Below are 27651 nucleotides of genomic sequence, written 5' to 3'. Positions count from 1 at the left end.
ATCATTGTGGTTTTGATTTGCACTATTCTAATGGTTGGTGATGTTGAGCATGTTTTCATGTGCCTGTTAGCCATCTGTATGTCTTCTTTGGAAAAATGTCCATTCAGATCTTCTGCCCATTTTTTGATTGGGTGGTTTGTTTTTCTTATATTGGATTATACGAGCTGTTTGTATATTCCAGATATTAACCGCTTGTTGGTCATATCATTTGCAAATGTTTTCTCGCATTCTGTAGGTTGTCTTTTCATTTGGTTGATGGTTTCCTTTGCTGTGCAAAAGCTTTTAAATTTAATTAAGTCCCATTCATTTATTTTTACTTTTATTTCTTTTGCTTAGGAGACTTACCCAATAAAATATTACAGTGATTTATGTCAAAGAGTGTTTCTTCTATGTTCTCTTCCAGGAGTTGTACGGTTTTAAGTCTTACATATAAGTCTTTAAACCATTTTGAGTTTATTTTTGTATATGGTGTGAGGGAATGTTCTAATCTCACTGTTTGACATGTGGCTGTCCAGTTTTCCCCACACCACTTGGTGAAGAGACTGTCTTTTCTCCATTGTATATTCTTGCCTCTGTTGTAGTAGATTAATTGACTTTATTATTTCTGGTCCCTAAAACTTCACTCTTAGAGTATCTGTGTGTGTGCGCGCGCGAATGTAAACGTGTATGTGTGTTACTTGACTCCAACAGAACTCATCTATAAAAGCATTTTTAATATACACAGACTTATTATCTTGATTGTTTGTCTTATTTCCCTCAATGTGGCTGTAAGCTTTTGACAGACCTGTACTGTTTTGGGCCTTCCATTACATCTATGCAGTGCTATGTAAGTAGTATGTGATCTGTAAATACTGCATATTTTTCTTGGGAAATATAGTTAAGTGTGAGTTTCTTTCTTCTTGAAGATATAGTCTAGTCCACCTTATCAAATTGTAGCTATTCTTAGTGATCTTTGGATCTGCTACTGGTTAACTTCTTCGATATGAACCCTTGAGTTGATATTTTTGGATTTTCATAAGATTGATACCCCCTTTCTCCTCTAGGATAACCTTCAGAGGTTTGAAAACAGCTATTGTGTGCTCTCTGCATGTTTACTACATTGAGAATTCCACTTGTATCTGCTCTGTGAATTCTCTGGTGCTCGTCAAGAGTTTTTCTCCTGTGAAGCACTTGCTCCCATTCATTATGTGTATAGGATTTCTTCCCAGTATGAATTGTCTTCTGTACACTAAGGCCAGAGCTCCAGCTTAAGGCTCGTCCACATTGATTACAAAAATAGTATTTTCCTCTAGAAGTTTTCTGACATCAGTTAAGTTAGAGCTCTGGCTGAAATCTTGTTCACAATTACTGCATTTGTAGGGTCCTTCTCCAGTGTGAATTCTCTTGTGTTATCCAAGTCAAGTAGTGACTAAAGACTTCCCCACATTGATAGCATTCATAGAGGTTTTTCTGGTATGGATTCTTTCATGTTGTTTAAGGAGTGAAAGGTTATGGAGAGTTACTTCACAGTGTTTGCCTTCATACAGTTTTCCTCTACTGTGTCTCTTGTGCCTTTTAAGATATGAATGATTAATAAAGGTTTTTCTCCAGTGTGAGTTCTCCCATGTTTATAATGAGCAAATAATGGCTGTGGGCTTTTTTTGAAATCATCATTTTTCATTATAAGGTTTCTCTCCTCTGTGAACTTCCTTGGGTTGGCTAAGAGATAAAATCCTTTTTCAGGCTTTCCTGTATTTATTCTATCCATATGAGTTGTCACACGCTGAGCTGATGTTGAGCCATGAGTGGAAACTTTCCCATGTTCATTATGATTCAGAGAGTTCCTTTCTAATATTAAATCTCCACTACTGAGAAGGAAATAAGAAGCTGTTAAAGGTTTGCCCACATGCATTCATTTGTATTTGTATATATGAATTCTGATAGTCTTCAGTTGAAACCTATTCCATATCTAGTACACATAATGTTATCTGATTGCATGTTCAGAATTTTCTTCTTTTGTAACAGCTCAACTATATAATAGCTATTCTGATTAATTTTTAAAATTTATTTTGTGTGTTTTTTGGGGGGGTGGGTAGGTAATTAGGCTTATTTATTTATTTTTAGAGGAGGTACTGGGGACTGAACCCAGGACCTCATGCATGCTGTGCGTGCTAAGCAAGCACTCTACCACTGAGCTATACCCTGCCCCTCTGATTAATTTGTAAGTCTTTATTATGTTTCAAATGTCCCTTTATAAAAACAGAGTAGTTTTGAGCTCAGTGAAATTTTTTACTAGATGCAAAATATCCAAATTTTTGTCCTGAACCAGTGCCTTAAATTCTAATAATACATATAAGCTATAATTTATCATATTGCCAGGACTACCTTAATGTGGAAAATCAGAATTCACCCCTGATATCTTATCATTGCCATGACATTTAGATAGTTGCTGCAAATATCCTGCATAGAAGTTTTCTCTTAGTCTTTAAGTCTCTCTTCATTTCCTAGACTTATGCCTTGGAAATATCCTTTCTTCCCTTCACAGCCCTTCTTTGCCCCAATAGGGAAATCATATCTGGTTTCCAGAGCTCATGCCTCATAGAGACTAGGTTGCCGCAGCCTTCAGTGTCACAGTTCTGTTTGAGTCTCTCTAATGGTCAGCAGTACCCATTCTTCCTGATGAAGCCCATAGGCACATCCTTGGACTTCCTGGGTCTGCACTGTTAAGAACTCAGCTGTTGTCTGTCTCACTCTGTGTTCCCTGCTGGGGGCAGGCAGAGCAGTAAGCAAGCAAAATGGAGATGTGCTGAGGAGCCCAAGGCCCACCGCTGGCTGGATCTCCAGGGGCAGCTCCAGAGAGCAGATCTGCGGGATTAGTATGCAGGTTGGCCAGTTGGGGGAGGTGGCCATTTCTATGGTGCCTTTCTTCTCCCTATGTAGTTTTCACAGCCCTTCTATATAAAAATGTTTTCATTTATGTAACTACTTTATATACACAATTTTCCTGGTATAGAATCTATTTTAAGAGTTGGAGGGACTTGAAAGGATAGGGCTTCAGGTGTCCTTCCATGACAGGCTTAACATTCCCATCATATTATGTTTAGTGACATTTTTTTGTTGATGAATTTGATCTCTATTCTGAAGGCAATGGGGAGCCAATTAAGCTTTCAAACATTTAATGATATATTTTATTTCTTTTGCTTTTCTTTTTCTATTTTCATCTTTTCTTTTGCAATCATTTCAAACCCACAGAAGAGTTGTAAAAACTCTCATGTCTCTTTTGCCTAGATTTACCAGTTGGTAATATATTGCTACATTAGTTTTATCAAAATCTATCTTTCTCTCTATACACACATACTTTATTGTCATTGTTGTTACTGTTATTCCTGAAACATTTGACAGTTAAAGACATCATGACACTTTACCCCAAAATACTCTAGTCAGAATTTCCCAAGAACAAGGAATTCTCTCACATAATCACAGAATAGTTGTCAAATTCAGGAAGTGTAGCATTGGTATAATACTATTATCTAATATATAATTCATATTAAATTTTTGTCAATTGGCCCACTAATTAGCAATGTTTTTCTCCTGACCTAGCATCTTGCATTTCATTTTATTGTTATATCCCTTTAGTCTCCTATAATCCACAGTATTTCTTCAGCCTTTCTTTGTCATTTATGACATTGACATTTTTGAAGAATACAGGCCAGTTTTATTGAATGCATCTCAATTTGCATTTGTTTTTTGTTTGTTTTAGATTCAAGCTGTACAGTATTTACAGGAATATAACATGAGTGGTATTGTATCTGGAGGTGATAGATTTTAAATCTGTACTTTAAAAAAGATCAGTCTTATGGCAGGTGAAGATTAGATTGGGGGCAGAGGAGTGAGGGGATATTAGAAGTTGGGAGACCAGTTAGGCATTCAGAATTGACAGACTTTAAGAAGTAACCAGCCTGAAATAGAGGGGGCATCTAAGATAACTTTGAATGAGTCCTGGTTATCTCCTGTTGGGAATAAACCTCTCTAAAACTTAGTGCTTAAAACAGCAATTTATTATTACTTTTACAGTTCTGTGGATTGACTTGGCTCAGCCAGGTGATTCTCACATGGCATCTTGTGGTTGTGGTTAGACCTTGTTTGGGGTATCAGTCATCTAAGGGCTTGAGCCAGCTGGATACCCAAGGCAGCTCGCACATGGGAGGCAGTAGGTCTGCCTGCTGACTAGGAGCTCAGCTGACGCTGTAATTCAGAAGGACTACATGCACCTTCCCACATGACTGGAGCTTCTCCCATCTGACAACTGGCTTCCTAAGAGGGAAGGAGCATCCAAAAGCAAGCATTCCAAAAGCCTTACTGGCTTTTGATACCTGGTTTTCATATTTTGACTTTTTTTTAAGACTCCTTAAATTTCAGATAGATATCCTTGAATTGTTAATGATCAGTCATTGTATTTGCCATCTTATGTCTTTGAATTTCTTACTTAAATTGGCTTCTTTTCTCCCTTCTTACTTTTTACCTATCCATAAGGCCACAAGCATTGGATCTTCTTGTTATTTGGAAGTGTACTTTTGGTTGACTCCAGTTTCCTAATTTTTTTCCATTCTGATTTCCCTTAAGACCAGTAGTTTCACCTAATAGCTCATTTAAAAGATTCATATTAGAAACAGGCTTCCCTATTTTATCATCTTTTCTTCTTTGATTTTGTAGAATATTTTAACTAAGGCCTTCTTTCATGCCTTTATTAGTGGCCATGCCTCCCTCCTCAGACATAGCCTAGTGTTTTACTGCTATCTGCAATCAAGCAGCACATTATCTGCTGTCTGCATTTGGCATAAATATATTATCTTCCACTTGTCTTTCCTTACTCCCTCATTTTCCACAACTATCCCTGATGGAGCCAAGCAATCCTACTTAATTATTCCTCATGCCCTTGTCCATCTCCTGATCCCATTTTCTACCCTCACTTTAGGATAATGATTGTTTATACATATGTAGTGGTATAATGTCATTAAGATTATGTTTACTAACTACTAAGTAACATACTTTTCTGCATTCTTATCTCTGCCTTCAAGAAGCTTTTAGTCTAGTATTAGAATCTAGGACCCTATCTTTGGAAAGCATTTCTAAGGCTTTTAGAAAAAACTCATGTATAATAGACAGTAAAGTCTGTTATTATAACAGCCACAGTAATGGAAAAGGACAATAATACTGTGAAGCTGGGATTAGGTAAATACTGTACCTCAAAATAAAATTTAATTCTGACTCTTTTGCTAAAGTAAAAAAAGAAACATGATACTGAGCATTCTTCTCATTGTCAGATAAAGGAAGCCTATCACTTTTTCAGGAGAGACTATTTTCCTGGTATTAAATTTTGAAGGGATTTGTTGCAAGTATCCTTATACAGTGGCACCAAATGATACAATAGACAATGTCTTTTTCAGTAGTTCTGCATAAAATGTAATTATCCTTCATGTTGTATTTCTTATATATACATCAATAAAACCCAAAGCTAAAGTCTTAACTTTCAATCTTTAAATAAAAGCTTTGTATATGAAGCCAAGTTAATATAGCCAATGATTTTCTAGTATTCCAGATAGCTATAGAGACAGGGTCTAGACAATCTAAAAAACCAACTTGATGTCAAGTTTTTAGAAAGTAAGAGAGTAAATGCCTTATTGGTTATCAATTATCCTCACTTTAGAGATGAGTAGGATGGCAACTTAAGCATGTTAAGTTCTTGTTCCTTCTCCAGTTCTCATCACCATGCTCTTGCTGTGTGGCTGCTCTAAGCAGCCAGGACCTGGGGTAACCTAGCATGCATGAACAGGGACCTTAGGGCTTGTTATTTTTTAACTGGAAAGTCTTGTGAAGGAGATAATGATAACTTGAGAGATTGTGGCAGTAAAAGAGAGATCAAGTGAGAAGTGGATTATTGTTCCTCAGGTTGCAGAATATAGTTCTGGGCAGTTGGAAGAGGGAAGAGATTAAGTGTTCACTGTCATCTCTTCATATTCTGTTTGGTTAGAGATAAGATTTCAGGAAAGGAAACAATGTTGGCAAGTGAGATTAGAGAGGAAACATGGATGTCACAAACATTCAGTCAGGCAAAAACCCTTAGCAGTGTAGTTATTAAGTTCAGATGCTTTGAGGTACAACCCAGAGTTCCCACCCCTGCTGTAATCAAGCAGATTTGAGGTCATGGTGTTCTTTGTGTCCAGTGAGCTACAGTTATGCCTAACTTTATTTTGGATGTTTGGTCTGCTCTTGGATTCCAAATCCTTGTACATCTTAGTCTCTAAGAACTGGTTCATTTGCTTATTGGCTCCTACACTTCTGCCTTGAGCTCTGAATTTGTAGAGCATTCACTTCTCCAGATTAAAAACTATGGACTCCCTAAATTCAACTATGTCCTTCTGGTTCCCAGGCCCTTGCCTTATAATTGACAAATGCTACTTAGGGTTCCTGAGCTATCACCTGAACCTGGGCTTTGGTCCTTTGGATTCCCTTTTGAATCCAGGTAAACCATAATCCCTGGCACACTGACTAGACACTAACATTTGCCCACTATTCTCTGAGTTCTGAACCTCTGTCTAATCTGACCCTGTTGTTGTTTGTGTCCTACAGTGAACATAAAATTCTTCTTTAAAAATAATTAGACCTGTTTCTATTCCAACTTCCATTTGAGCTGCCTCCTGTCTGTCTGTTGATAAAACAACCAGATAATTCATTAAACTTTCAACAACAGTAGTGTTTTGAGTTCTCTCAGGGTTTTGTGTTGCCAGCAGTAATTTTTATATACCAGTACTCTTTTTATTTTTCTGTTTTGTCAAGAGAATTTTAAAAATTTTAATGTATCTTTTATATTTTTCTACCTCTTTGATTTGTGTGGTTTCTATATTTAATTTAAAATTAAGCTTATGTGGTTTTATAAAGAATTTATATATCCAGAATTTCAAATATAGGGACTCTAAACTTTTAAATTAACAGGACTAGTTTAAAAAAAAAGTTGAATAGATTATACTGTAACATTTTTAGACTGTAATAAAAAAGAAATGTTAATATTTTTCATATTCCTGCTTAGTTTTAATGTTATATTAGTTTTGTTTGTAGCAATTTAATTATCACACTTTGTGATCATTTATGGTAACTAAGTCTCTAATTTGATTCCCAATATTCTTTCTAAAATTAAATTGATATTATTTGAAAAAATTGTCTAGGAAGCTATTATGGATTTACAAGGAGTCTGACTTTGGTACTGACAAATTGAAGTGAGCTGTGTAATTTAAACAGAATTCATGTAGTACATTGTTAGGTTTCAGAATCCCCAACAAACAAGCGCAATATCATTTATTAGAGCATATCTTTTTCTTTTTTCCTGCCTGCTTCTAGGGTTACAGGTGAAGTAAAGCACAACATCACCAACACTGTTGTATGCAGAGTACAAGGGGAATGGAATAGCGTTCTTGAGTTCACTTACAGCAATGGGGAGACAAAGTATGTGGACTTGACTAAATTGGCAGTAACGAAGAAAAGAGTAAGACCTCTGGAGAAGCAGGACCCATTTGAATCCAGGTATATCATCCTCACATCCATCCAGGAAAGACTTAAAAACCTTTTATCTTAACCAGAGTCTTCACTAACTTCTCATCCTGGGCAAGTGACTTCACCACTTTGCATCAGCTTCCTTATTTGTAAATTGAAAGTGTTGGTTTGATCTGATGCTCTTAAACCCCTTACCAGCTATGAAATTGTATGATACTTGGTCACATTTTAGTAAAAATCATGCATTTGTAAACTGGGCAAAAATACTAAAATTTAATCGGCAAAAAATTACTATTCTTACTATAAAAACTCTTACAGGTTATTAACAAGGATAGCCCAGTGAAAATAATGGACAGACGTAAAGAGGTAGTTCACAAAGAAAAAAACTCACCCGTAGAAAATGAAAATTGTTCAGTATAATTAAAATCCAAAGAAATACAAATTAATAAGACTAGTTTTTAAAATAGTATCTCTTTTGGGAAAAAGTATTAGCAAATAGGCATTCTGATATTGCTGATTAGAAAGGCAGACTAATACAACCTTCGCCTGTTTCAAGTATACAATTCAGTGATTTTTAGTAACTTTCCTTAGTGGTGCAGTTATTACCATTATTCCATTTTAAAATCTTCCCATCCTCCCATAAGATCCTTCCTGCCTATTTACAGTTAATCCCCATTCCTACCCCCAGTCCCAGGGAACCTAGTTTCCATCTTTGTAAATTTACTTTGGACATTTCAGCAAATGGAATCATACAGTATGTGATCTCTTGTGCCTGAATTTTTTCACTTAGCATGTTTTTGAAGTTCATTCATGCTATAACTTGTATCAGTAGTTCATTCCTTTTTGTTACTGATGGTATTTTGTTGTGTGATACCACATTTTGTCTGTCCTTTCACCAACTAATAGACATTTCCAGTTTTGGACTGATGATGATGAATACTGCTATGAACATTCTCATGCAAATCTTTGAGTGGACGTGTTTTCATTTCTCTTGGGTAAAAGTACCTAGGAATGGAATTGCTGGTATGCGTGGTAGTCTTATGTGTAACTTTTCAAGAAGCTACCAAGCTATATTTCACAATGGCTGCACCATTTTACATTCCTGCCAGGAACATGTGAGGGTTTCAGTTCTCCACATCTTCATCAACATTGGGCCTGTCTTACTTAATATACCCATTTTAGCTGGTGTGAATAGTACCTCATTGTAATTTTAATTTGCATTTCCCTAATGGCTAATGATGTTGAGCATGTTTTTATGTGCTAATTAGCCATTTATATATCTTCTTTGGTAAAATATGTGCTTATAACTTTTGCGCATTTTTCTGTTGAATTGTTTGTTGTCTTATTGTGTTATAGGAGTTCTTTGTAAATTCTGGACACAAAACCTTTATTGGGTATGTGTTTCTTTTTTAAAATATTTTATTTATTTATTATTGTATTATTTTATTATTTTTTATTTGAGCAGGAGGTAATTAGGTTTAATTTATTTTTAGAAGAGGTACTGGGGATTGAACCCAGAATCTTGTGCATGCTAAGCATGTGCTCTACCACTTGAGTTATACCCTCCCCTGGGGATGTGTTTCTTAAATATTTTCTCCTAGTCTGTTGCTCATCTCTTCATTTTCTTAATGGTGTTTTTTTTTAGTAAAAAGTTTTTGTTCTGATGATTTGAGATTATCGATTTTTTTTTATGGATTACGGTTTTAGTGTTGTAGCTAAGAAATCCTTGCCTAACCCAAAGTCTCAAAGATTTTCTCTTACATCTTCTTCGAAGTTTCATTGTGAGGTGAGGGTCTAAGGTCATCCTTTGCACGTAGCTATCCAGTTGTCCCAACACCATTTGTTGAATAGACTGTACTTTTCCCAAAGAATTGTATTGGCAGTTTTGTCTTACTTGGAGTTTGTTGACCTTCCCCCTCCCTGTGCTGTGCCTGTAAACTCTCTCCATCTAGTGAGTTGGAGCGTTCATAGGACTCCCCTCATCTGCTCTCAGGGATCACTGCCCTGCACTGCCTTTTGTTCAGTATCTGAAACCATTGTTTCATTATATTTTGTTTGGTTTCCTGGTTGATTAAAGGTAGGAGGGTAAATCTAGTGCCCATTATTTCATTATGTCCAGATGCAGAAGTGGTCTCTTATTTCAGCTTTTTAAAAATTTATTTTCCTTTTTGCTTGTTATTTCCTAAGTTTCTTAAAAATAAAAATCTTGATTATGTGACTTGGGAAAATATAAATTATTTTTAGTTTAAGAAGAAACAGAAGCAGCAGCATCTTGGACACTTAACATCAGCAACATAGTGTCAGTTTTCTTACAACTCATAGGTTTGGAACTACAGATCTGATTTAGGAAACATAATTTATTAAAATTACCTTTAATTTTGAAGGTATCAGTTCTATTTAATTATCTTTTTTGAAGAATATTTGTAAAATATGTGGTTTTCTGATTTTAGGCGATTGTGGAAAAATGTGACAGACTCTCTGAGGGAATGTGAAATCGATAAGGCCACAGAGCATAAACGTACCCTGGAAGAACGCCAGAGGACTGAAGAAAGGCATCGTACTGAAACAGGCACACCTTGGAAAACCAAGTATTTTATTAAAGAGGTATATGTCCTACATGTGTTGAGACTAAAACTCATTATCTACATTAGCTTAGCAGGCTTTCTTGAATTGTTACCACTTATACATCATTATTTCTGAAGACAATCCAGCTACATCATTATTTCTAAAGATAGTCCAGCTTAACCATGAGCTTTTTCATGAACTTTTCACAATTTGTCGAAGTACAATAGTTCACCAGCAGTTCAGATGAAATAGATTAGGGGATTAAATTGGCCACAAAAATGCTAACATTAGTCTTTAATCACAGTAATAGAATTTGCAATTGACAATGTATTGCCTTTTGTACCACACTGAAACTCTCTGTCCGCTTCCAGGGGCTGCATTTTAAGGGAGACATGAGAAATTTAATTGACTACACAGAGGATAGAATCTTTGCAATGTTTAAGGAAAAAAGAATGAAGTGGGAGTGTTTAGCCTGGAAACCAGAAAATTGGGGCCATTCATTATACCTTACTTCAAATATAGATAGGCTTATCGCATAGAAGTTCTTTTCAGATAATCAGTGTTGAGCTAGGCCTAGGCAGGCTAGGCCAATTTGTCAGGAAGCAAATTTTGAGCTTAACTTAAGAAGGAATTATGTAACAATTTTTAAAAAATTGAATAATAAATGTACATTTTTTAGTAATGTATTCCCAATTACTAGACCCACATAAAAGACTACAATTTATATAGGAGAATTTAATTCACTGGTTTTGCAGTTAAAACTAAATGATTTATAAAGTCTTTTCTAAATTTAAAGGTTTTATTACTTTGTGGTAGAATTCAGAGTAAGGTGAATAAGGCATCAGAGCTGATACCAAGAAAAGTTTTTCTTGTCCATAGCCAAGTGTAAGGAAACCCATTGAATTTTAATATTGGCCTATCAGGAAAGAATCTGGAAAAATAATTTGAATGTGAATTTTGTAGAATTCTCACCTTCAGAAATCCATAGTTTATGGTAGTAGTTTCATTGCTTTCAGTTTTCCCATCTTCAGGTATCTAATATAAATACCAACTATTTTTATGGATAGGAATTCAAGGGAAAGCACTTTACTACTCTTCATTTTTGTATGAATAGATAAATCTTTGTAATAACTCTGCAAAATTGTAATCTGGTAACCTTGGATTTTTTTCATGTCAAGTTCACTAAGAAAGTAGATATACCAGGAACAGATTCTATAAGAGGAAAATTTCTAAGGGAGGATTTCTATACATCATTAAAAATGAACTCTAGGATGGGGAGGGATAAATTAGAAGTTTGGGATTTACAGATACAACTACAATATAAAACAGATAAATGACAGGGTCCTACTGTATAGCACAGGGAACTATATTCAATATCTTGTAATAAACTATAATGAAAAAGAATATATCTATATATATAAGTATAACTGAATCACTATGCTGTACACCAGTAACTAACACAACTTTGTAAATCAACAGTATTTCAATTTTAAAAAATTAAAAAGAAAAAAAAGACCTCTTGGGGCTGAGAACATGAAGCTGTAGTGGGCAAAAAATACAACCAATTTTAAAAGATTTTAAAGAATAGGCACCAGCTAACATGATATGTAAACCTGCTACTTCTCACTTACTCTTTATTTGACAAATATTGTTAAGAGCCTGCCACTTAATCCCTTTATCACACTTTATAATGTTGGATAGACAGATACAGAAAGTGGTGGCAAGATAACGGCGATTGTCCCAATACAACAGTGAATTTCTTTCAGCCTAGATAGTCTCAACTAACTGCCTGATGGAACAGCAGATTGGAGATGCTGACTCAGATTTGGGCCCCTTTGGGTGGCAAGATGTAAGATGTGGTGTGCCATGGCACAGTAGTGCAACAGATGGGTTAGATTTATGTCATTTTTTTAATTGCCTAAGCCTATGGGGCAGCCAAGTTACATCCTGTGTGACAGGACCATGGTATGTGCTGTAAAAAGCACTGCAGAGTACACGCGAGGCTGAGGAGGATGGCAGCTAGCTGAAACCGGTACCCCAAGGTTCATAACAAGTTTAGAGCTATTGTCATCATGTATGGCTCTTTGCTAAGAAGAATCGTATGTTATTGAAAAGTTGATTTTTGTCTCCTCTGTGGTCCTAAGCAGAGTGCTGGGTGCATATTAGATGTTTTCATAAATATTGTTATAAGTAACAAGAGCTTTTCCACTTGTGGGGTACATTCGTTATTGCTGTCAAACCAATTACAGATCAGTTAGGAGTTGGCTTTGGTTAGATGGTTGAGAATAGTCACTTGGTATAAGAGGAGGTAGAATAACCTAAGAAAATACAGATGAACTTAAAAGTGTTTGTAGTATCATTCGATAATACTCACCTTTTCCTGACCGTTTCTCATTGATGTTTGTTAGATCTTCCCTTCTCTCCCTTTTGTGAGTATAGACATCCATCAGGAACTATTGGTTGTATCCTTTTAAGTGGATATTTAAAATTTCTTAAGATGTATGTAAATGCAAGCAGGAAGACTTTTATAGTATAGTGGACCATATTAAAGTCAGATGTGCTAAATTTGAACCCCAGCTCTTACCTTGGATAGTTTATTTACCTCTTTTAACATCAGTTTCCTCATATATAAAATGTAGGTAAATATAGAGAAGGTGCACTGAAATGAACTCTGCCCCTTCCTGGGTGAAGTTGGGCAGCTCATTTCACTTCTGAGAGAGAGCCTCAGTCCCTTCATCGGTGACATGAGATGGTCACATGGCACATCTTCTAAACCTAGCATTCTGTAATGTGGTTAGGTGACATCTTTTGTGTTGCGAGTTATCAACTAGGTGATTGAACATAATAAACAACCTAATGATTTCTATTGTTAAAGAGAAATCACTGTGCCACTGCAGTAGAGGAGAAAGATTAAACTCAGCTCTGAATGTGGGGATAAGTGGGAACCTATAGCCAACGCGCAGGGTGAGGGAGTGGACGGAAAATTACTAAGAGGAACTTGGTGGTGTCGGGCAAGGGTCGGGGGTGAGGGAGGCACTTGATTAGATACCAAAGGTGGAAAAAGAGTTTGACTGGAGATCAAAGATGAGGGAATTCTTGATTAAACTGGTTTATCGGGATTTTTTTGGCTAAAACTGGGCTCAGCAGGGCTAGGATGAGACATAAACAAGAAGAGAGACGAAGGAGTCTAACTTTTAAAGTTTGGTCAAGGAGAGAAGTCTTGTCCCTATGAGCCACACAATTGCTGGCCTTAAGTCATTTTTGGAATAAGGTAGGGTAAATATATTAAAAAATATTTTTAAATGTAAATAAATTGAAGGTGATATAGCAGTTAAGACAGAGGTTCAAATCTGACTAAATTTCCTTAGTCCCATAAACACTGAACTCCAGCCTTAGCTACTGTGACTTCAGCTCTGCCAAGCTCCCACCCCACTGAGCTGCTTCGTGCATTTGCTGGAGCTCTTTTTGCTTCACTTGGTCGTCTCCTATCTTTAGTTCACTCTCTGACTCTAACTTTATCTCCCTTCAGTATCCTTCTGTTCATAGGAACCAGGGAAAACTAATAGGGTAAAGTCAGCATGAACTAGAAAACAGTGCTCAGAGACTTGAGAAGGACAGAACAGCTAGTCCAGTGCTGCACCTGCTGCCTGTCACTCTGTGGATGAGGCTCAACCTGCAGCATCTTGGCAAAATTGGCAGAACTGCTACAGATGACTTCTGCAAAATGAAATGTTCATGGAGCACAAACTAGGTCTTCCCAGACCAGAACTTCTCACCCAATCCTAGCTGAACCACACACATTTTTTGATATCTTAAGCACAGAGACTTTATTTTTATTTTTTTAAAGCACAGAGACTTTTTTTTCTTCACAACTCTTATTTTTAAATGTGAGGATAGAATTCCATGTCAATGAAGACATTGTACCTAGTTTTGTTTACTGATTCTGAAAATACTAGAGGAATGTTTCTTTAATTTATTTTTCCACTTGTTTCAGGGAGATGGCTGGGTTTATCACAAACCCCTTTGGAAAATAATTCCAACAACACAACCAGCAGAGTGACGCACACTATCTAAGACTCGACCAAATGAACTTCTCAGTTTACCCTAGACCCTCCCAGAATGGAGTCATTGCACTGAGTGACCTGCTTCCTGATTGCACAGACTGAAACTAACTAAACATGAATGTACCGATTAGGGCACCATAGAACTGTGGCAGACCAAAGTGTTGGAGGAGCACGATGGACCTCTCACCAAGCTGTTCATGTGATGCGAGCAATAGCATCTTCAAACCTTTCACCTGAAGTATTAGATGATTAATCTTTTATCCAGTTCCTGCTCCGAAAGCTAAGTTTGAATCCCCTGTTTTTGCATGGGGGCAGCAGATAAACACAACAATGAGAACTCAGTGATTCTGCTTTCTTTATAGTGAAAAGTGAAATCTCTTTCAGAGTTTGTGCTTTCCTTTCTGTCAATAACTGAAGTATTCACTACTCTTACAACAAACCAAGAGGAGGAAGAAGATGACCCAGAAGTGGCTTCAGCCATTGTGCCTGAAATCAGTGTTAAAAAAAAATCAACCAGGTTGTCGTAACAAGGCATTCTGTTCCTTCAAAGAGACTGTGTGCCTGTGTCTGAGGAACTTATCCGCTATCCACCTCTGTTGGAACTCTCTTTTAAAAAGTATATTTATAAATTGATTAGAGTTATAACCATGGAGAATTTTTTCTTCTGAGCATTTTAATATACTTGAAAACAACATTGACTTGAAAAATTTCAGAACATTTTTCAGTACCAAGTTTTATTAAATATTACACTTGAGAGACAGTTTTTTAAAATGTGTTCATGTCAATGTGATGAGATTTTGGCCTTTCTCAATAACTGAGGCATTAAAGAACATAGCAAACATTAAAAAATAAAACTGTTACTGTTTTCCTTACCTTTTTTCCACTTGTAGATTAATATCCAGTATTATGTGCTATCTCTCTGGATAAGTATGGTTTATCTTATCTCCGTTCACTCAAAATTTAAAACAACTATTCATATTTGTCAGTAATTCAGAAGTTATATATGTGACTGAGTGCATGTATGGTGTGGTTTTATTTTCTTTTCAAGGAAATTCAAATGCTGAAGAAAGAGTATGAAATAAAAAGATATCAGGAAAAAAGATACCAGGAAGTTGTATTCAGGTACAAAGTTTTTTTTTTTTTTTTTTTTTTAAATAAGTATTTTATTGAGGTTGAAGAATTGCTGGCAATGAAAATAATGGCTTTCATCATTCATTCAAGTATTTATTGAGCACCTACTCACGGTGCTCAACACTTGTTACTGCAAGCTACCTTAATTTTCCAAGAGTGGTGCCTTACTCTGTTTCTTCTGATGTGGTCTTCCAATCAGTGTGTGTAACATAGACCTGTTATTCATTAGCCATTGTAGGTGGCTGTATCTGTTGCATCATCACAAGAAGTTTAAGCTTTGTGCTCTGATAAATTGTGTTTTATTGAAGGGAGTTGATAGGATCAAAACAGCAAAACAATAATGTTTTTCAACAAATTGTAAATTATAAGAAAATAATTGGTTTATGTACAACCATTTTAATGATTCCCTTGTTCATTTTTTGCTGTGAAATGCACTGAAAAATCTCAAAATGACTTATAGTTCATGTGTTGGGAAGATTAAAAATAATAAAACTAGAGAACAGTGATGCCTTTGTCTGTTTCATGAATGGAGAGAAATAGGAAGTTTATTCTTAGTGGAGTTATTGCCCTGTTCATTTGAGAAGGACATTGATTTTAAATCCTTCCCTTCAGGAATCTCTTAGGCAGACAAGGGAGTAAATTTAATAAGAGTTTTTAAAAATTCATCTTTTTAACAGCTTTGTTAATATATAATGGAAGCCATTAAAGTACATGCTGTAGCAAAACATAAGAGGAGGGGAAAAAACAGGAATTGGAGAAGATAAGAGATCACAAAAAAAACAAAAGATGCAACAGAAGAAGTCAAAGAGAGACATGGAATATCTAGACAGGTAGTCTCCCAAGAACTAGCTCCCCCAGCAGCTATCTTATCTGTGGACAAACACTGACTTTACGAAGTTCTTTGAACCAAAATCTGTCTCACTGTAACTGATATCATTGGTTTTGATTCTAATGAAGTTCATGTAAGATGAGAATGTTTTAACTTGTACATAGTCATACTAATGTACTTGAATATCGGTTCTCCTAATTTTAATATTCTGGGGTTATTCAGCTATTCTTCATATGATAGTGTTTCATCTTATGATCAGTTTCCTGAGAATGCACCACCTATCAGTGTTATGTGGACTGCTTTGAAAAAGCCAGAATATTCCAAGTGGAGTCTTGTTTTAGACCCATGGATCTTTTCATCTTTTTAACAGCTTTGTTAATGTATAATGGACTTAAAGTATACAATTTGATAAGTTTTGACATATGTTTCCATCCATGAAACATCATCACAATCATGATAATGAAAATATTTATTATTCCCAAAAGTTTACTCTTACCCTTTTGTAATCTCTCCTTGCCACCTCCCTCCTCTTTCCACCTCTTTCCTATTTCCAGGGAACCACTTTCCAGGCGTCCTCTTATAAGGACATTTGGCATTGGATTTAAGTCCCACCAGAATAATCCAGGATGATGTTCTCATGTTCTCATCTCAAAATCCTTAATTACATCTGCAAATACCCTTTTTTTTCTAAGTAAAGTAGCATTCACAGTTTCCAGGAATTGGGGTGTGGAAATATATTTTTGGAGGTCACCATTCAATCCACTATATCACTGATCTGCTTTGTGTCACATAAATTAGTTTGAGGTTTCTAGAATTTTATATAAATAGAATCACACAGTATGTCTTTTAGGAGGGGGTCTGGCTTATTCTATTAGCATAACTATTTTGCTGTTTTATACATGTTGATTTTGTGTATCAATAGTTTATTCTTTTTTATTGCTGAATAGTAATTCTTGTTTGGAATATACCAGTTTGTTCATTCATTCACTGGTTGATGGATATCTGTGGCTGTGTCCCCAGCACCTCATCCCTCCTCAAGTGGAAGAGAAAAAGCTCTTCCTCTACCCCTCCAGGTAAGGAAATGGCTGTTCCCATGAGGGAGCTCACCTGGCCTTCAGAAGAAGCTGAGTCAGACCCTCTGCCCCTCAATCAGAGTTTGGGGCTAGAGCTCTGTAGCAACCACTTTGTACTACTAACTGGTTAGTAGTGACTCTGGGCAAATTTAAGTGCCTCTCTGGGCTTCCCTGTCCTCATCAGAAAAATGACGGGGTTGGATTAGAGGATCTCTGAGATAAAACCTTACCTATGATCTCCTGTTTGGGTTATTTACAGAGGAAAAAACAAAAACAAAACCCTCCTCTCCCATTCCCCTCAGGGCTGAAATCGTGGTTTCTGGGGTTAATCAGCTGACTCAGATCACTGCAGTGTCAGCGCTTTTCCTGACCTAACAGAGGTGAGGGGTGAGGATCTGGTGGAAGCAGAGCTCTGACTGATGAGGGCCTGGCTGTGGAGAGGGACACAGGGACTCCTGCTGCTGGCCTCGTTTCTGGGCTGCCTCTCAATCTCAAGGAAATGATTCTCAGGCGCCAAGCTGAGGTCCTCACAGGACCAAGCCCATGGGAAAGGGGCTAGGGGAGGAGGGCCCATTTTGGGATTGGGAAGATTCAAGAGGAGGCGGTCCTGGCCACCATTCCACTGTAATCATTTTCACCTACCACTTCCTTGTGGTTTTAGGGAGAATTCAGGTATGAGGAGATGCCCGCAGAGGCTGGAGGAGGAAAGGCTTTCTTTTGGTCTGACTGGTACAGTGAGAGCTGGGATGGGCAGGAGGCCTGCCTGACTTTAATAAGTAAATGTGTGGTTTGTTATGATTTGTTTGCCTGTTTTGTCTTGTATGCTTTGCTCCTCCCCCTACTCATTCACTAATTCAGCAGACATACATGCTGAGTGCTGGGGACACAGAGGCGTAAGGCACTGCCTCGCTCTTACTGAGTTCAGCCTAGATGCGGAGGCAGACACGTGGCATTAGTGAACAAGATGAGACGTGCCAGAACAGAAAAAAGCCAGCCTCCAATGAAGGGGGTTAACGAGTGCAGGGGAAGGAGGTCATGGAAAACCCTAAGTCGGGAAAACAAGCAGTCTAAACACAATGCAAAGTACACTCAGTATAAATTTACTTACTTAAAATTATTTCAAGCCCTTTATTCTATAGATGTTAATAAAAAGTAAAATAGTTAAAGGAGAAAACAATTTAAAAGGTTGTCAGTCACAACAGCTCACATCTGTTACCTGCTTCTTGCTCACCTTTCTGGATGTGTATTGGACAGGATGCTTCCTGGGCAGAGGGAAGATCCCAGATGCTTCTCTCGCCCTCCTGCATCCTGCCCTCATTTGATATCTGCTCCTGAGTGTCAGCATTCACAGCTGTGCCCCTACCCTTGCCTGCTGCCCTGGGAACCGCTGCTACCTGACGGGTGGTTGGTGGGTTGGCTGAAGGAGAATAGGAGCTCCATTTTAAGGGCCCTGCCTCTGGTAAGTGACAGCAAAGCCTTCCTCTCTGGCAGTCAGCACAGCATGGGGCACATGGTAGCAGAAGTTTCAAGTAGAAGAGTCCATCTAAGACATAAATGTTTTTAACTGATTCATGGTAATTTAAATTTTCTGACAAATGCAGCCTTCCTCTCCCTCCTCCACTTTACACTGTCTGTAACAGCCATTTTAAATAGTCAAAGGCACAGCTAGGTTGAAAGTGACAAAATGGGAAAAGATCTACCACGCAGACAATATGCGTTTTACAGCTGTGTGGTCATATTGTGACAGTCATTTCTGTGTCTGCGTGTGTTACCATACCTGATTAAAACAAATCCTGAGTGCCCTTAAAAACAGTGAGTATTTGTATGTATTCAGAGCTCTTCTACTACTAATTTCATTCAGTATAAAAAAACATAATTGGGGGTGGGGAAACATAGTAATAACAATTGGATGAAATTTTGTTCTGGCAGAAACACAATAACCTGGCTGGTTTCCCCCAATGGGTTCCATTTTATCCTTTTCAGAGCAGAATCTCTAGATATTTGTTTGGGGAGTGGGGAAGAGGAGTAAGGATGACCTCTGTCTGTGAACTAAAAAAAGAATCCCCCCAAACAAAACACTCAAATGGACTTAATATGATTTTGGGGAAGAAAGTGAGACAAAACCACCACACCAACACCCCCCAAACATGTCTAAATGACACACACACACACATACAAACACACACACACACACACACAAACATGTCATAAATCCTTAATAACTTTCAGGCAGCCCTAGTTTTCAAACAAAGATCAAAAATGTGGTCAAAGATGTGGTCTGACAGCTAATGAATACCGAAGAAAACCTCTCCCTTTTCAGAGAGTCAGTGGCCAGGTTTTAAAGTACCCTTACAGGTGAGCTGTTACCCACATATACAATATTAGTTGAGAGGTTCCACAAGACTACTTGTCCCCAAATCCCCTGGTCAATGACCTGCCACAGCGCTTCCTTCCAACCTATCTGGTTTGAGTTTCCTTGTTGTAAACAACCACTTGCTTTAGAAGACCTCTATCAAATTGTATTTAAGTCATCTGGGAGGGGAGAAATATATCTATCCTGTGGTAGTTTTCTTAATTTTTGGCCGCTGAAGATTCCACTAGCTGGCTTGCTATAGGACTCTGGGGGAGTTTCTCAAGCCATAAGGGTTCGGGGCATGTTCTGCTGATTCTGGCCCTCGGGGTCTCGGCAGCTGGGCGGCCCGCGGGCCGAGGGGGCGGGGCCTGGCCCGGCGCCGGCGGGCTGTGGGGCGGGGCGGGGTTGGGACGAGCCTGGCCGGGCGCGGCGGCGCAGGCGCACTGTGTCCGCCGCGCCAAACTGCAGCCATGGAGCAGGCACCCCCGGACCCCGAGCGGCTTTTGCAGCCTGCGCCCCTAGAGCCGCTGGGTAACCCCGACGCTGGGCTGGAGTCCGTGGTCGTTGAAGAAGCGGATAGGCCCCGGGATGAGGGCTCTGGGGACGGCACGGTGAGGAGAAGGGGCGGCAGGGGCCGCCCGGCCTGTGTCCGGGCCTGGAGGGCCAGGCTGGGCTGGTCTGGGCTGGCGGGTCGGGTGGGCTCGGCCGAGAGGCCCCGCGGTGAGCCGGAAGCGGGGTGGAAAGGCTGGGCCGTAGGTGTAGAGGGGGGAGGCTCTGTGGAAAAGGGGGTCGTGAGTTGGGGGTGAGCGCCGGGCGCTGCGGGACCAAGGGAAGGTTGGAGAGGCCGGCGGAGAAGGGCGCTGAGGGTTTCTGTGGGAGCGGCTCCGGGGGCATGGAGGCCGGGGCCGGGGGCTCCAGGCTGGAGCAGGTGCGGTTTTCAGAGGAGGGGGAACTCCGAGGTGTGGACCTGAAGAGGGACGCTGATGTTTCTGGCCGTCTGGTAAGGGGTTGTGCAGAGAAGGCTGAACCGGGGTACCGTGGGCGGTGGCCTTGGTGTTTGAGGAGGAGGAGAATGGGGGACTTGAGAAACAAATCTGGGGGCAGTAAGGGTGGTTGGCTTGGTGCCACTGTCAGGAGATGGATTAGATTGAGAAGAGGTGCAATTAAAAAAAGGTTTTTTAGAACTCCTTATTTGTAATTTCTTCTGTTGGGGTCAGTGCTGTATTTCCCAACGAGGACTTGCCATAGATATCCCGAGTATCTGCTTTGCGAAGCTCCTTAGGTGATTAGTGATTTTCATTTGCTTGAGGAAAGGGGAAAATGCATCATTTTATATTTGTAATGGCTTTCATTCCAAAGTGTTTCCACGCGTAATGCAAGATGGGTAGACCAGGTTAAATTGAAGCGATTCAGAAACTCCGTCCAGGACTTCGCCTCAGACCCCTCTTATCAGAGTGTGCTTTGCCTATCCATTTTGCTTCTTTTTTCTGAAACAGATGTTAGTGCTAATACAAAACTGCCCATCCTTATGATAGATGGATAAAGAAAAGTTAAAGTTGTTTGCTGACTGTTAACTAGAAAGACTCTTAACTCGCTGGGAACCTTAACACAGGAGTTGAAGTTTTTGCCTACTGGGGGAAATGTCAAAGTATATAGACAGCATGAAGACTTTTATGGGTGAATTTTAAGTTTTTCATTTAATTTTTTCCTAAATTCTAGAATTATTTGTGGAGAGGTCAGTATCTCATATGAAATTTGAGGAAAGTGTGTATTCTGCAGTGCATAAACTTTGTTCTTATATGATTTGCTTTTTTTATGCAGGTTCTCATCTGTGACTTAGTTTTTCTGATCTCTTAAAAAAAAAGCTTTTATTGTGAAGTATATCATGAATGCAGAGAAGGTTCTCACAAAATAATTATCAGTTCCTTTGATGCCCCAATATATTATCCTGGGTTACATCCACTCCCTCCACCACAGAGGTGATCTATATTCTGAATTTTCTATTAGCAATTCCCTAGCTTTTCTTTATAATCTTACCGTATGTGTCCCTAAACAATGTATTGTTTAGTTTTACTTGATTTTGAAATTTACCTAAGTGGACTCATTTTACTATGATTTCTTTTCTTTGCTCTATGTTATGTTTTTGGGATTCATCCAAAATGTAGCTTAGTTCATTTATACTCGTGGCTGTATTTATGTCATTTTATAGATATTCTATAATTGATTTCTCTTTCTGTTTACAGACATTGGGGTTGTTTGAAGATTCTTGCTATTTCTAAAAGATTACTACTAGTATGAACTTCTTCCTGCTTATCTCATGGTGCACATGTCTAATACAAACTTAACAGTGAAATTGCTGGATTATAGGGTAGTAGCATGTTCAACCCTAGTAGGTAGTGCCAAGTTGTTTTCTGAAATGAATATACCAATTTATACTCCCACTAGTAGTGCCTAATGCTCTCTGTCCTTATCAACACTTAATATTTTTAGACTTTAAATTATTTGCCAATTTTGTGGGTATGTGTTAAAGCAATTTTAGATTGTTTCAAAAGGTAAGAATCATATCTTTTGTTAGCTATATCATGAATTTAATTTTGGTTATGATGATAAACATTTTGGTAATTTTTTTGTGAATTCCTTTGGATACTTAACTAATATGAAGTTGCAACTATAGTATACAATCCAGTTATGTTAATGCAAAAGTGACTATAAATATCTCATTAAAAAAAACCCTATTTGTGTTTAGTTTAAGATATTTGAAAACCCAAAGATGCCATCATACAGTAAAAGTTGTAGTCATATAGTATTACCTGACTTTTTAGTAAATATGTGTCACAGGAGACCATTTGTTACTGACTGAACTTAGAGGTGTCCTCAAACAACTCCCTTATTTAGTAATCCATAGAGACACAAGCCATTTGGACAAATATTTCAGAATCACCAGGAGTTTAAATGCACATACATTCACATATACTCTGAACATTGTCCCCTCCTCAGAGGATCTACTCCCTCTTTCTGTCCCCTCTTCCACTCTAGTCCATCCTCAGTTGAGAAGTACTGCTGTAACCATAGACATTGCTGCTGTTACTGATAGGAATGTGGTCTGGGCAGAAATGCAAGTTAGATTTGTTGTTTGTGCTAAGCACAGTAAGGCTCTACTTTTCATTTAATTTTCAAAATTATCCCCCCAAAACATATAAAGATGAGGAAGCAGAGGCTCAGAGTGAAAATGATTTAGCCAAAGTCACAGACTAGTCAGTAGCATGGCTGGAACTTGAGCCCAGTCTGCCTGGGCTCTGACATCAGTGCTCTGTCTGTTAAACCATGCAGCTTCATTCCAAAAGAAGTTAAAAATAGTCTTGTGAATTGTAAAATACTATATTCTAAATTTTTTAGGTAAGATTAAGTTGTAATTCTAAGAAGAAAAAAGGTCTAAACAATGTGTTGATTTATCAGGCAGTTTTTCATCACAAAGATATCTATGCAGTTAGTGTGCAGAGATGGCAGAAAGCCTCCTCAGCCTTATTTTTGACTACAGATTTTGGACAAGGAGTGGATTGTACCAATTGCCCTACACCTACGGGTACTGGAAACAAGCACTGCCTAAGGGTTGCAGATCTTTCCCTGTTTTAAACATCACTAGTTAAAGTTCTTTAAATTCTACTGTAAACTCTTACTCTGTATTCTTTTGTTTTCCTTTCTGTGAGTTTTCATCCTCTTCTTTTCCATTGTCTAATTAGAAATCTCCTTTTTGTACTTTTTCCTTATAAGGAAGATGCATTCTTTTTTTTTTCCTTTTTTTAAGTATTGTCAGTTCTATTTAAAGTAGTTTAGAATATGAAAAATGAGAGAGAAATCCAATCTCTAAGAAAGTAGTAATTAGTCCTGGCAGAAGAGAGAGGAAATTGCAAGGGAATGGAGGCAAGAAAACTTTTTTAGGCTGGAAGATTCCACTGAGTTGGCAGTGAGCAGTATTTGCTCAGAGAAGAACCATTGCCTGAGGGATTCATGGTGGTTTTTTTTAGGGAGGGTGCTCTAGGCCTGCGAGTGCGGGTCCAGGCTAAGAGTGCTTGAGCATGTGATGTTTGAAAATGCCTATACACAGTTAGCACCTTCACAGATTGGCAGCTGAGAGCTGAGTGGAGGAGGCCAGAGCTGTGACGAGGGTTTGAGGTGTTTGTGGCTGAAGGTAACATAAAAAAAGAAAAGAAAATATATAGGCATTTACAGGATTTATCAGTTTAGTAGCAGATGATTAAATTATACAGAGCAGTGTTTGCCTCATTGTCTATCTCACCAAACTCAGATTTTTTTTTTTGGAGGCGCCTCACAGTACAAAATACAGTTTTACATCTTAGTCAACGTACGTATACTTGTATTCATAAGCATTGTTTCAGGAAGCAATACTTAACCATTACTTCTTGCAATGAATGCCCTCTGATATTTCTCTGTTCTTTTTCTTTAGAAAGAAATGTTGGTCACAATCCACCAAATTAATTTCATGAACCATGAATGTGTTGTGACTCAGTTTGGAAAGCTATTCAAACTTGCAAGTTGTTTTATTTTACATAAAAGTTAAGTGTTTTCTGAATAGCTGTGCTATTTTTAAATATATTTTTTGTAAATAAAAAGCACAAGAAAATATGTTATGTATTATAACCCGATTTTTCTAGTTATCTGAGAAGTAGAGCTGAAGTAAAACTTCACTATTAGGCTTAAGTAAACACATCATTATCATTATTTTTTACCTAATACCAGCTACCTTGTCTATTGTAGACATACCCCTGAGGAAAGTAAATTCAGTGGATAATTCTGAAACTTCAGATCTCTTACCTATTTCAGTAACACAGAAGCATCGCAGCTGGAAAAAAAGATTATGAGGATGTATTCCAGTGTATCAGCAATGGTTAGGGCTGGGCTGTGGGCTATCAGTTATTTGTATTTATTTTATTTTTTCCTATACTTTTCAATTTTTTTATATTAAGCATGTGTTAATTTTCATAGTTAAAAAACTTAAACCTACAAATGATAGGTGATAGGTAATACTTGAGGTCTTGCTATGTGCTGGTGACTTTGAAACTCTTTAAATGCTTCCAGAAACATTATGCATTAGATATTCGTATCCCCATTTTACAGATGAGGAAACTGAGGCAGAGAGGTTAAGTAATTTGCCCAGAGTTACACAGCTAATCTATGCTAGAGATGGGATTCAAGCTGGCAACTAATCTGAGGGAGAATTGATCCTTTCTGATTACAAACTTTGATTTTTTTCTTGATTACCAATTATTTTATATTTTCTTGATCACCTTCATGGCTTGATGTTACACTATTTTCTTTTTTTTTCTTTCCTTTTTTTTTCATTGAAGTATAGTTGATTTACAATGTTAATTTCTGATGTACAGCATAGTGATTCAGTTGTGTGTATGTGTGTCTATATATATCTACATATATATTCCTTTTGGTATTCTTTTTCATTATAGGCTATTACACGGTATTGAATATAATTCCCTGTGCTACACTGGTTTCTTTTGATATCAGTTTACCTTATTTGTGTTTGTCCATTTTATAATTTTAATGCCTTGCGTTGTAAGTCTTTATTTCCCATGGGGAATTTAAGACATTTGCATTTATTGTCTTAACTGGCTTTATTTTTAGCTAATTTTATTCTATCATATTTTATACTTTCTTACTTTGGTTTCTGTTTGGGAATTTTCCTTCGTGGATTATAATTTCTTTGGTTTTACGCTCTGTAATGATCTGGAAGGCGTGTGTCTTTGTTTTTTTTCTTCCCCAAAACATAACTGAGACAAACATTATTTATGTAAATGATATGGCCATTAAGATTTTTTTTTAAATAATGTCATTTATAGAAATGATACCAAGTTTATAAACAAGTGCAGTACAAAGAATTGTTTCCCCCTGAACTATTTGAGTATAAACTGTGATCAGGATATTCCCCCATTTCATCACCAAAACTTTTATTTCAAAGGGCAAACAAGGACATCCTCCTTTATAACCACAGTGCTGGCACCAAAATCACTAAAATAACATTGATAAATTACTGCTATCTAATCCTCAGAATTCATGTAAGTTTTGCCGGTTGTACCAACAGCATTCTTCAGTGCCTAATGTTTCAGTCCAGACTCATGTATTATGTTTATTTATTTTGCATCTTTAGTCTCCTCTGAGCTGGAAGAGTTTCTCAGTCTTTGCTTTCATGACTTTGACCCTCTTGAAGATTAACAACCAGTTATTTTTTAGAATGTCCTTCAGTTTGGGTTTGCCTGATGTTTTTTCATGATTAAATTCAGGTTCTGCTTCTTTTGCAGAAATTGCCACTAAAGTGATGCTGCGTTCTTCTAATTGCTTTTTACCAGTTTGCACATGATTTGGGTTTGCCCCAATACTTTGGTCACTTTTTCTGCTAGTCTTCTCCAGTATAAAATTACACTTTTTCCCTTTTTAATTAATTTTTTGTGGAGGCATACTTTTTTTCTTCCAGTTTTATTGAGATACAATTGGCATACATTACTGTATATGTTTAAGGCATACAGCATAGTGATTTGACTTACATACACCATAAAATGATTACCACAATAAGTTTAGTAAACATCCATCATCTCATAGATACAAAATTAAATAGAAAAAAAATTTTTTCCTTATGATGAAAACTTTCAGGACTTACTCTTTTAACAGTTCTTATATATAACATACAGCAGTGTTTGTATTTTACATCTCTGATACTTAACATCTGGAAGTTTGTGCCTTTGACTGCTTTCATCCATCTTTCCCCCTCCCCCCCCAACCACAACTCTGATCTTTTTTTAGGGAAACATACTTTGAAACTATGAAAATGTCTTGTTCCTCATCAAAATTTGTATTTATTTGTCTATTTCATTATGGACTCATGGATTTTATTTTTAACAACTTTATTAAGCTGTAAGTTATATACCATAAAAATCACTCATTGTAAGTATATAATTTAGTAATTTTTAGTAAATTTGCAGAGTTGCACAGTCATCACCATAACCCAGTTTTAGAACATTTCTATCATCCCCCCAAATTCTTTTGTTCCCCTTTGTAGTTAATCCCCCTTCTCACCATTAACCCTAGGCAGCCACTGTCTGCTTTCTGTATAAATTTGTCTTTTTGGGTATTTCACATAAATGGAATCATATAACCTGTTGTCTTTAGAGTCTGCCTTAGAATGTTTTTTGAAGTTCATCCATTTTATAGCATATATTAGTCATTTTTTCATTACTGAATAATATTTGATTGCGTGGATATATCACATTTTATTTATCATTTGATGGAAGTTGGGATTATTTTCAGTTTTTAGCTATTATGAATATTACTAGTATGATGAATATTCATTCACATGCCAGTCTTTGTGTAGATACATGTTTACTTAGATTTGCAGGAGTTATATGGTAAATTTATGTTTAACTTTTTAAGAAACTGCCAGTTTTCCAAAGTGGCTGTACCATTTAACATTACTGCCAGCAATGTATGAGGCCCACATTTTGCCACATCCTTGTCAGCACTTGGCATTGTCTGTCTGATTATAGCCATTCTTGTGGGTGTGAAGTGGTTTTAATTTGCATTTTTCTCATGACTGAAGGTGTTGAGCATCTTTTCATGTGCTTATTGCCATTTGTATATGTTCTTTGGTGGAATGTCTATTCAGATTTTTTGCTTATTTTTGAAATTGGCTGGTTTCTCTTGTTGCTGAGTTGTACATGTTGTTTAGGTATTCTGGATACAAGTTTTTTTTAAATCAGATAATAAGATTTACAGATATTTTTCCCCCAGGCTGTGGCTTTTTTCTTTTTCTTGGTGGTGTCTTTAGAAGACCAAAAGTTTTTAATTTTGATGAAGTCTAGTATATCAGTTATTTTCTTTGATGGATTGTGCTTTTGGTATTGTATCTAAGCACTCTTTGCTTATCCCAAGACCATGAGAAATTTCCACTTTAGCTCTTATATCTGAGTGTGTAAGCCACTTTGAGTTAATTTCTGTGTTTGGCGTGAGAAAACGGTCTACTTTTGGAGGGGGGGTGCTGTGGGTATTCAGTAGTCTCAGTACCATATGTTGAAAAGACTTTCCATT

The 27651-nt window shown here is 37.4% G+C and overlaps 2 protein-coding genes across 2 annotated transcripts in view; both read left to right on the top strand.

The window, feature by feature from the left end:
• The window catches only part of OSBPL11 (oxysterol binding protein like 11), a 73422-nt gene extending 57629 nt beyond the window's left edge, over positions 1 to 15793 (top strand). Inside the window, exons 11-13 of the mRNA XM_006180002.2 lie at positions 7375 to 7557; positions 9978 to 10131; positions 14087 to 15793. Coding sequence (XP_006180064.1) covers positions 7375 to 7557; positions 9978 to 10131; positions 14087 to 14152 — 403 coding nt within the window. The 3' untranslated portion in view covers positions 14153 to 15793. The remainder of the gene's footprint in view (positions 1 to 7374; positions 7558 to 9977; positions 10132 to 14086) is intronic.
• A 4184-nt stretch (positions 15794 to 19977) lies between these two features.
• SNX4 (sorting nexin 4) overlaps positions 19978 to 27651 on the top strand; it is a 51205-nt gene continuing 43531 nt past the window's right edge. The window contains exon 1 of the mRNA XM_032480870.1: positions 19978 to 20153. Coding sequence (XP_032336761.1) covers positions 20013 to 20153 — 141 coding nt within the window. The 5' untranslated portion in view covers positions 19978 to 20012. The remainder of the gene's footprint in view (positions 20154 to 27651) is intronic.

The sequence above is a fragment of the Camelus ferus genome, chromosome 1 (genome assembly GCF_009834535.1).
Source record: "Camelus ferus isolate YT-003-E chromosome 1, BCGSAC_Cfer_1.0, whole genome shotgun sequence".
In the NCBI taxonomy this organism is placed as follows: Eukaryota; Metazoa; Chordata; class Mammalia; order Artiodactyla; family Camelidae; genus Camelus; species Camelus ferus.
Note: the sequence above shows the minus strand (reverse complement) of the source record. Positions and strands in the feature narration are given on the sequence as shown.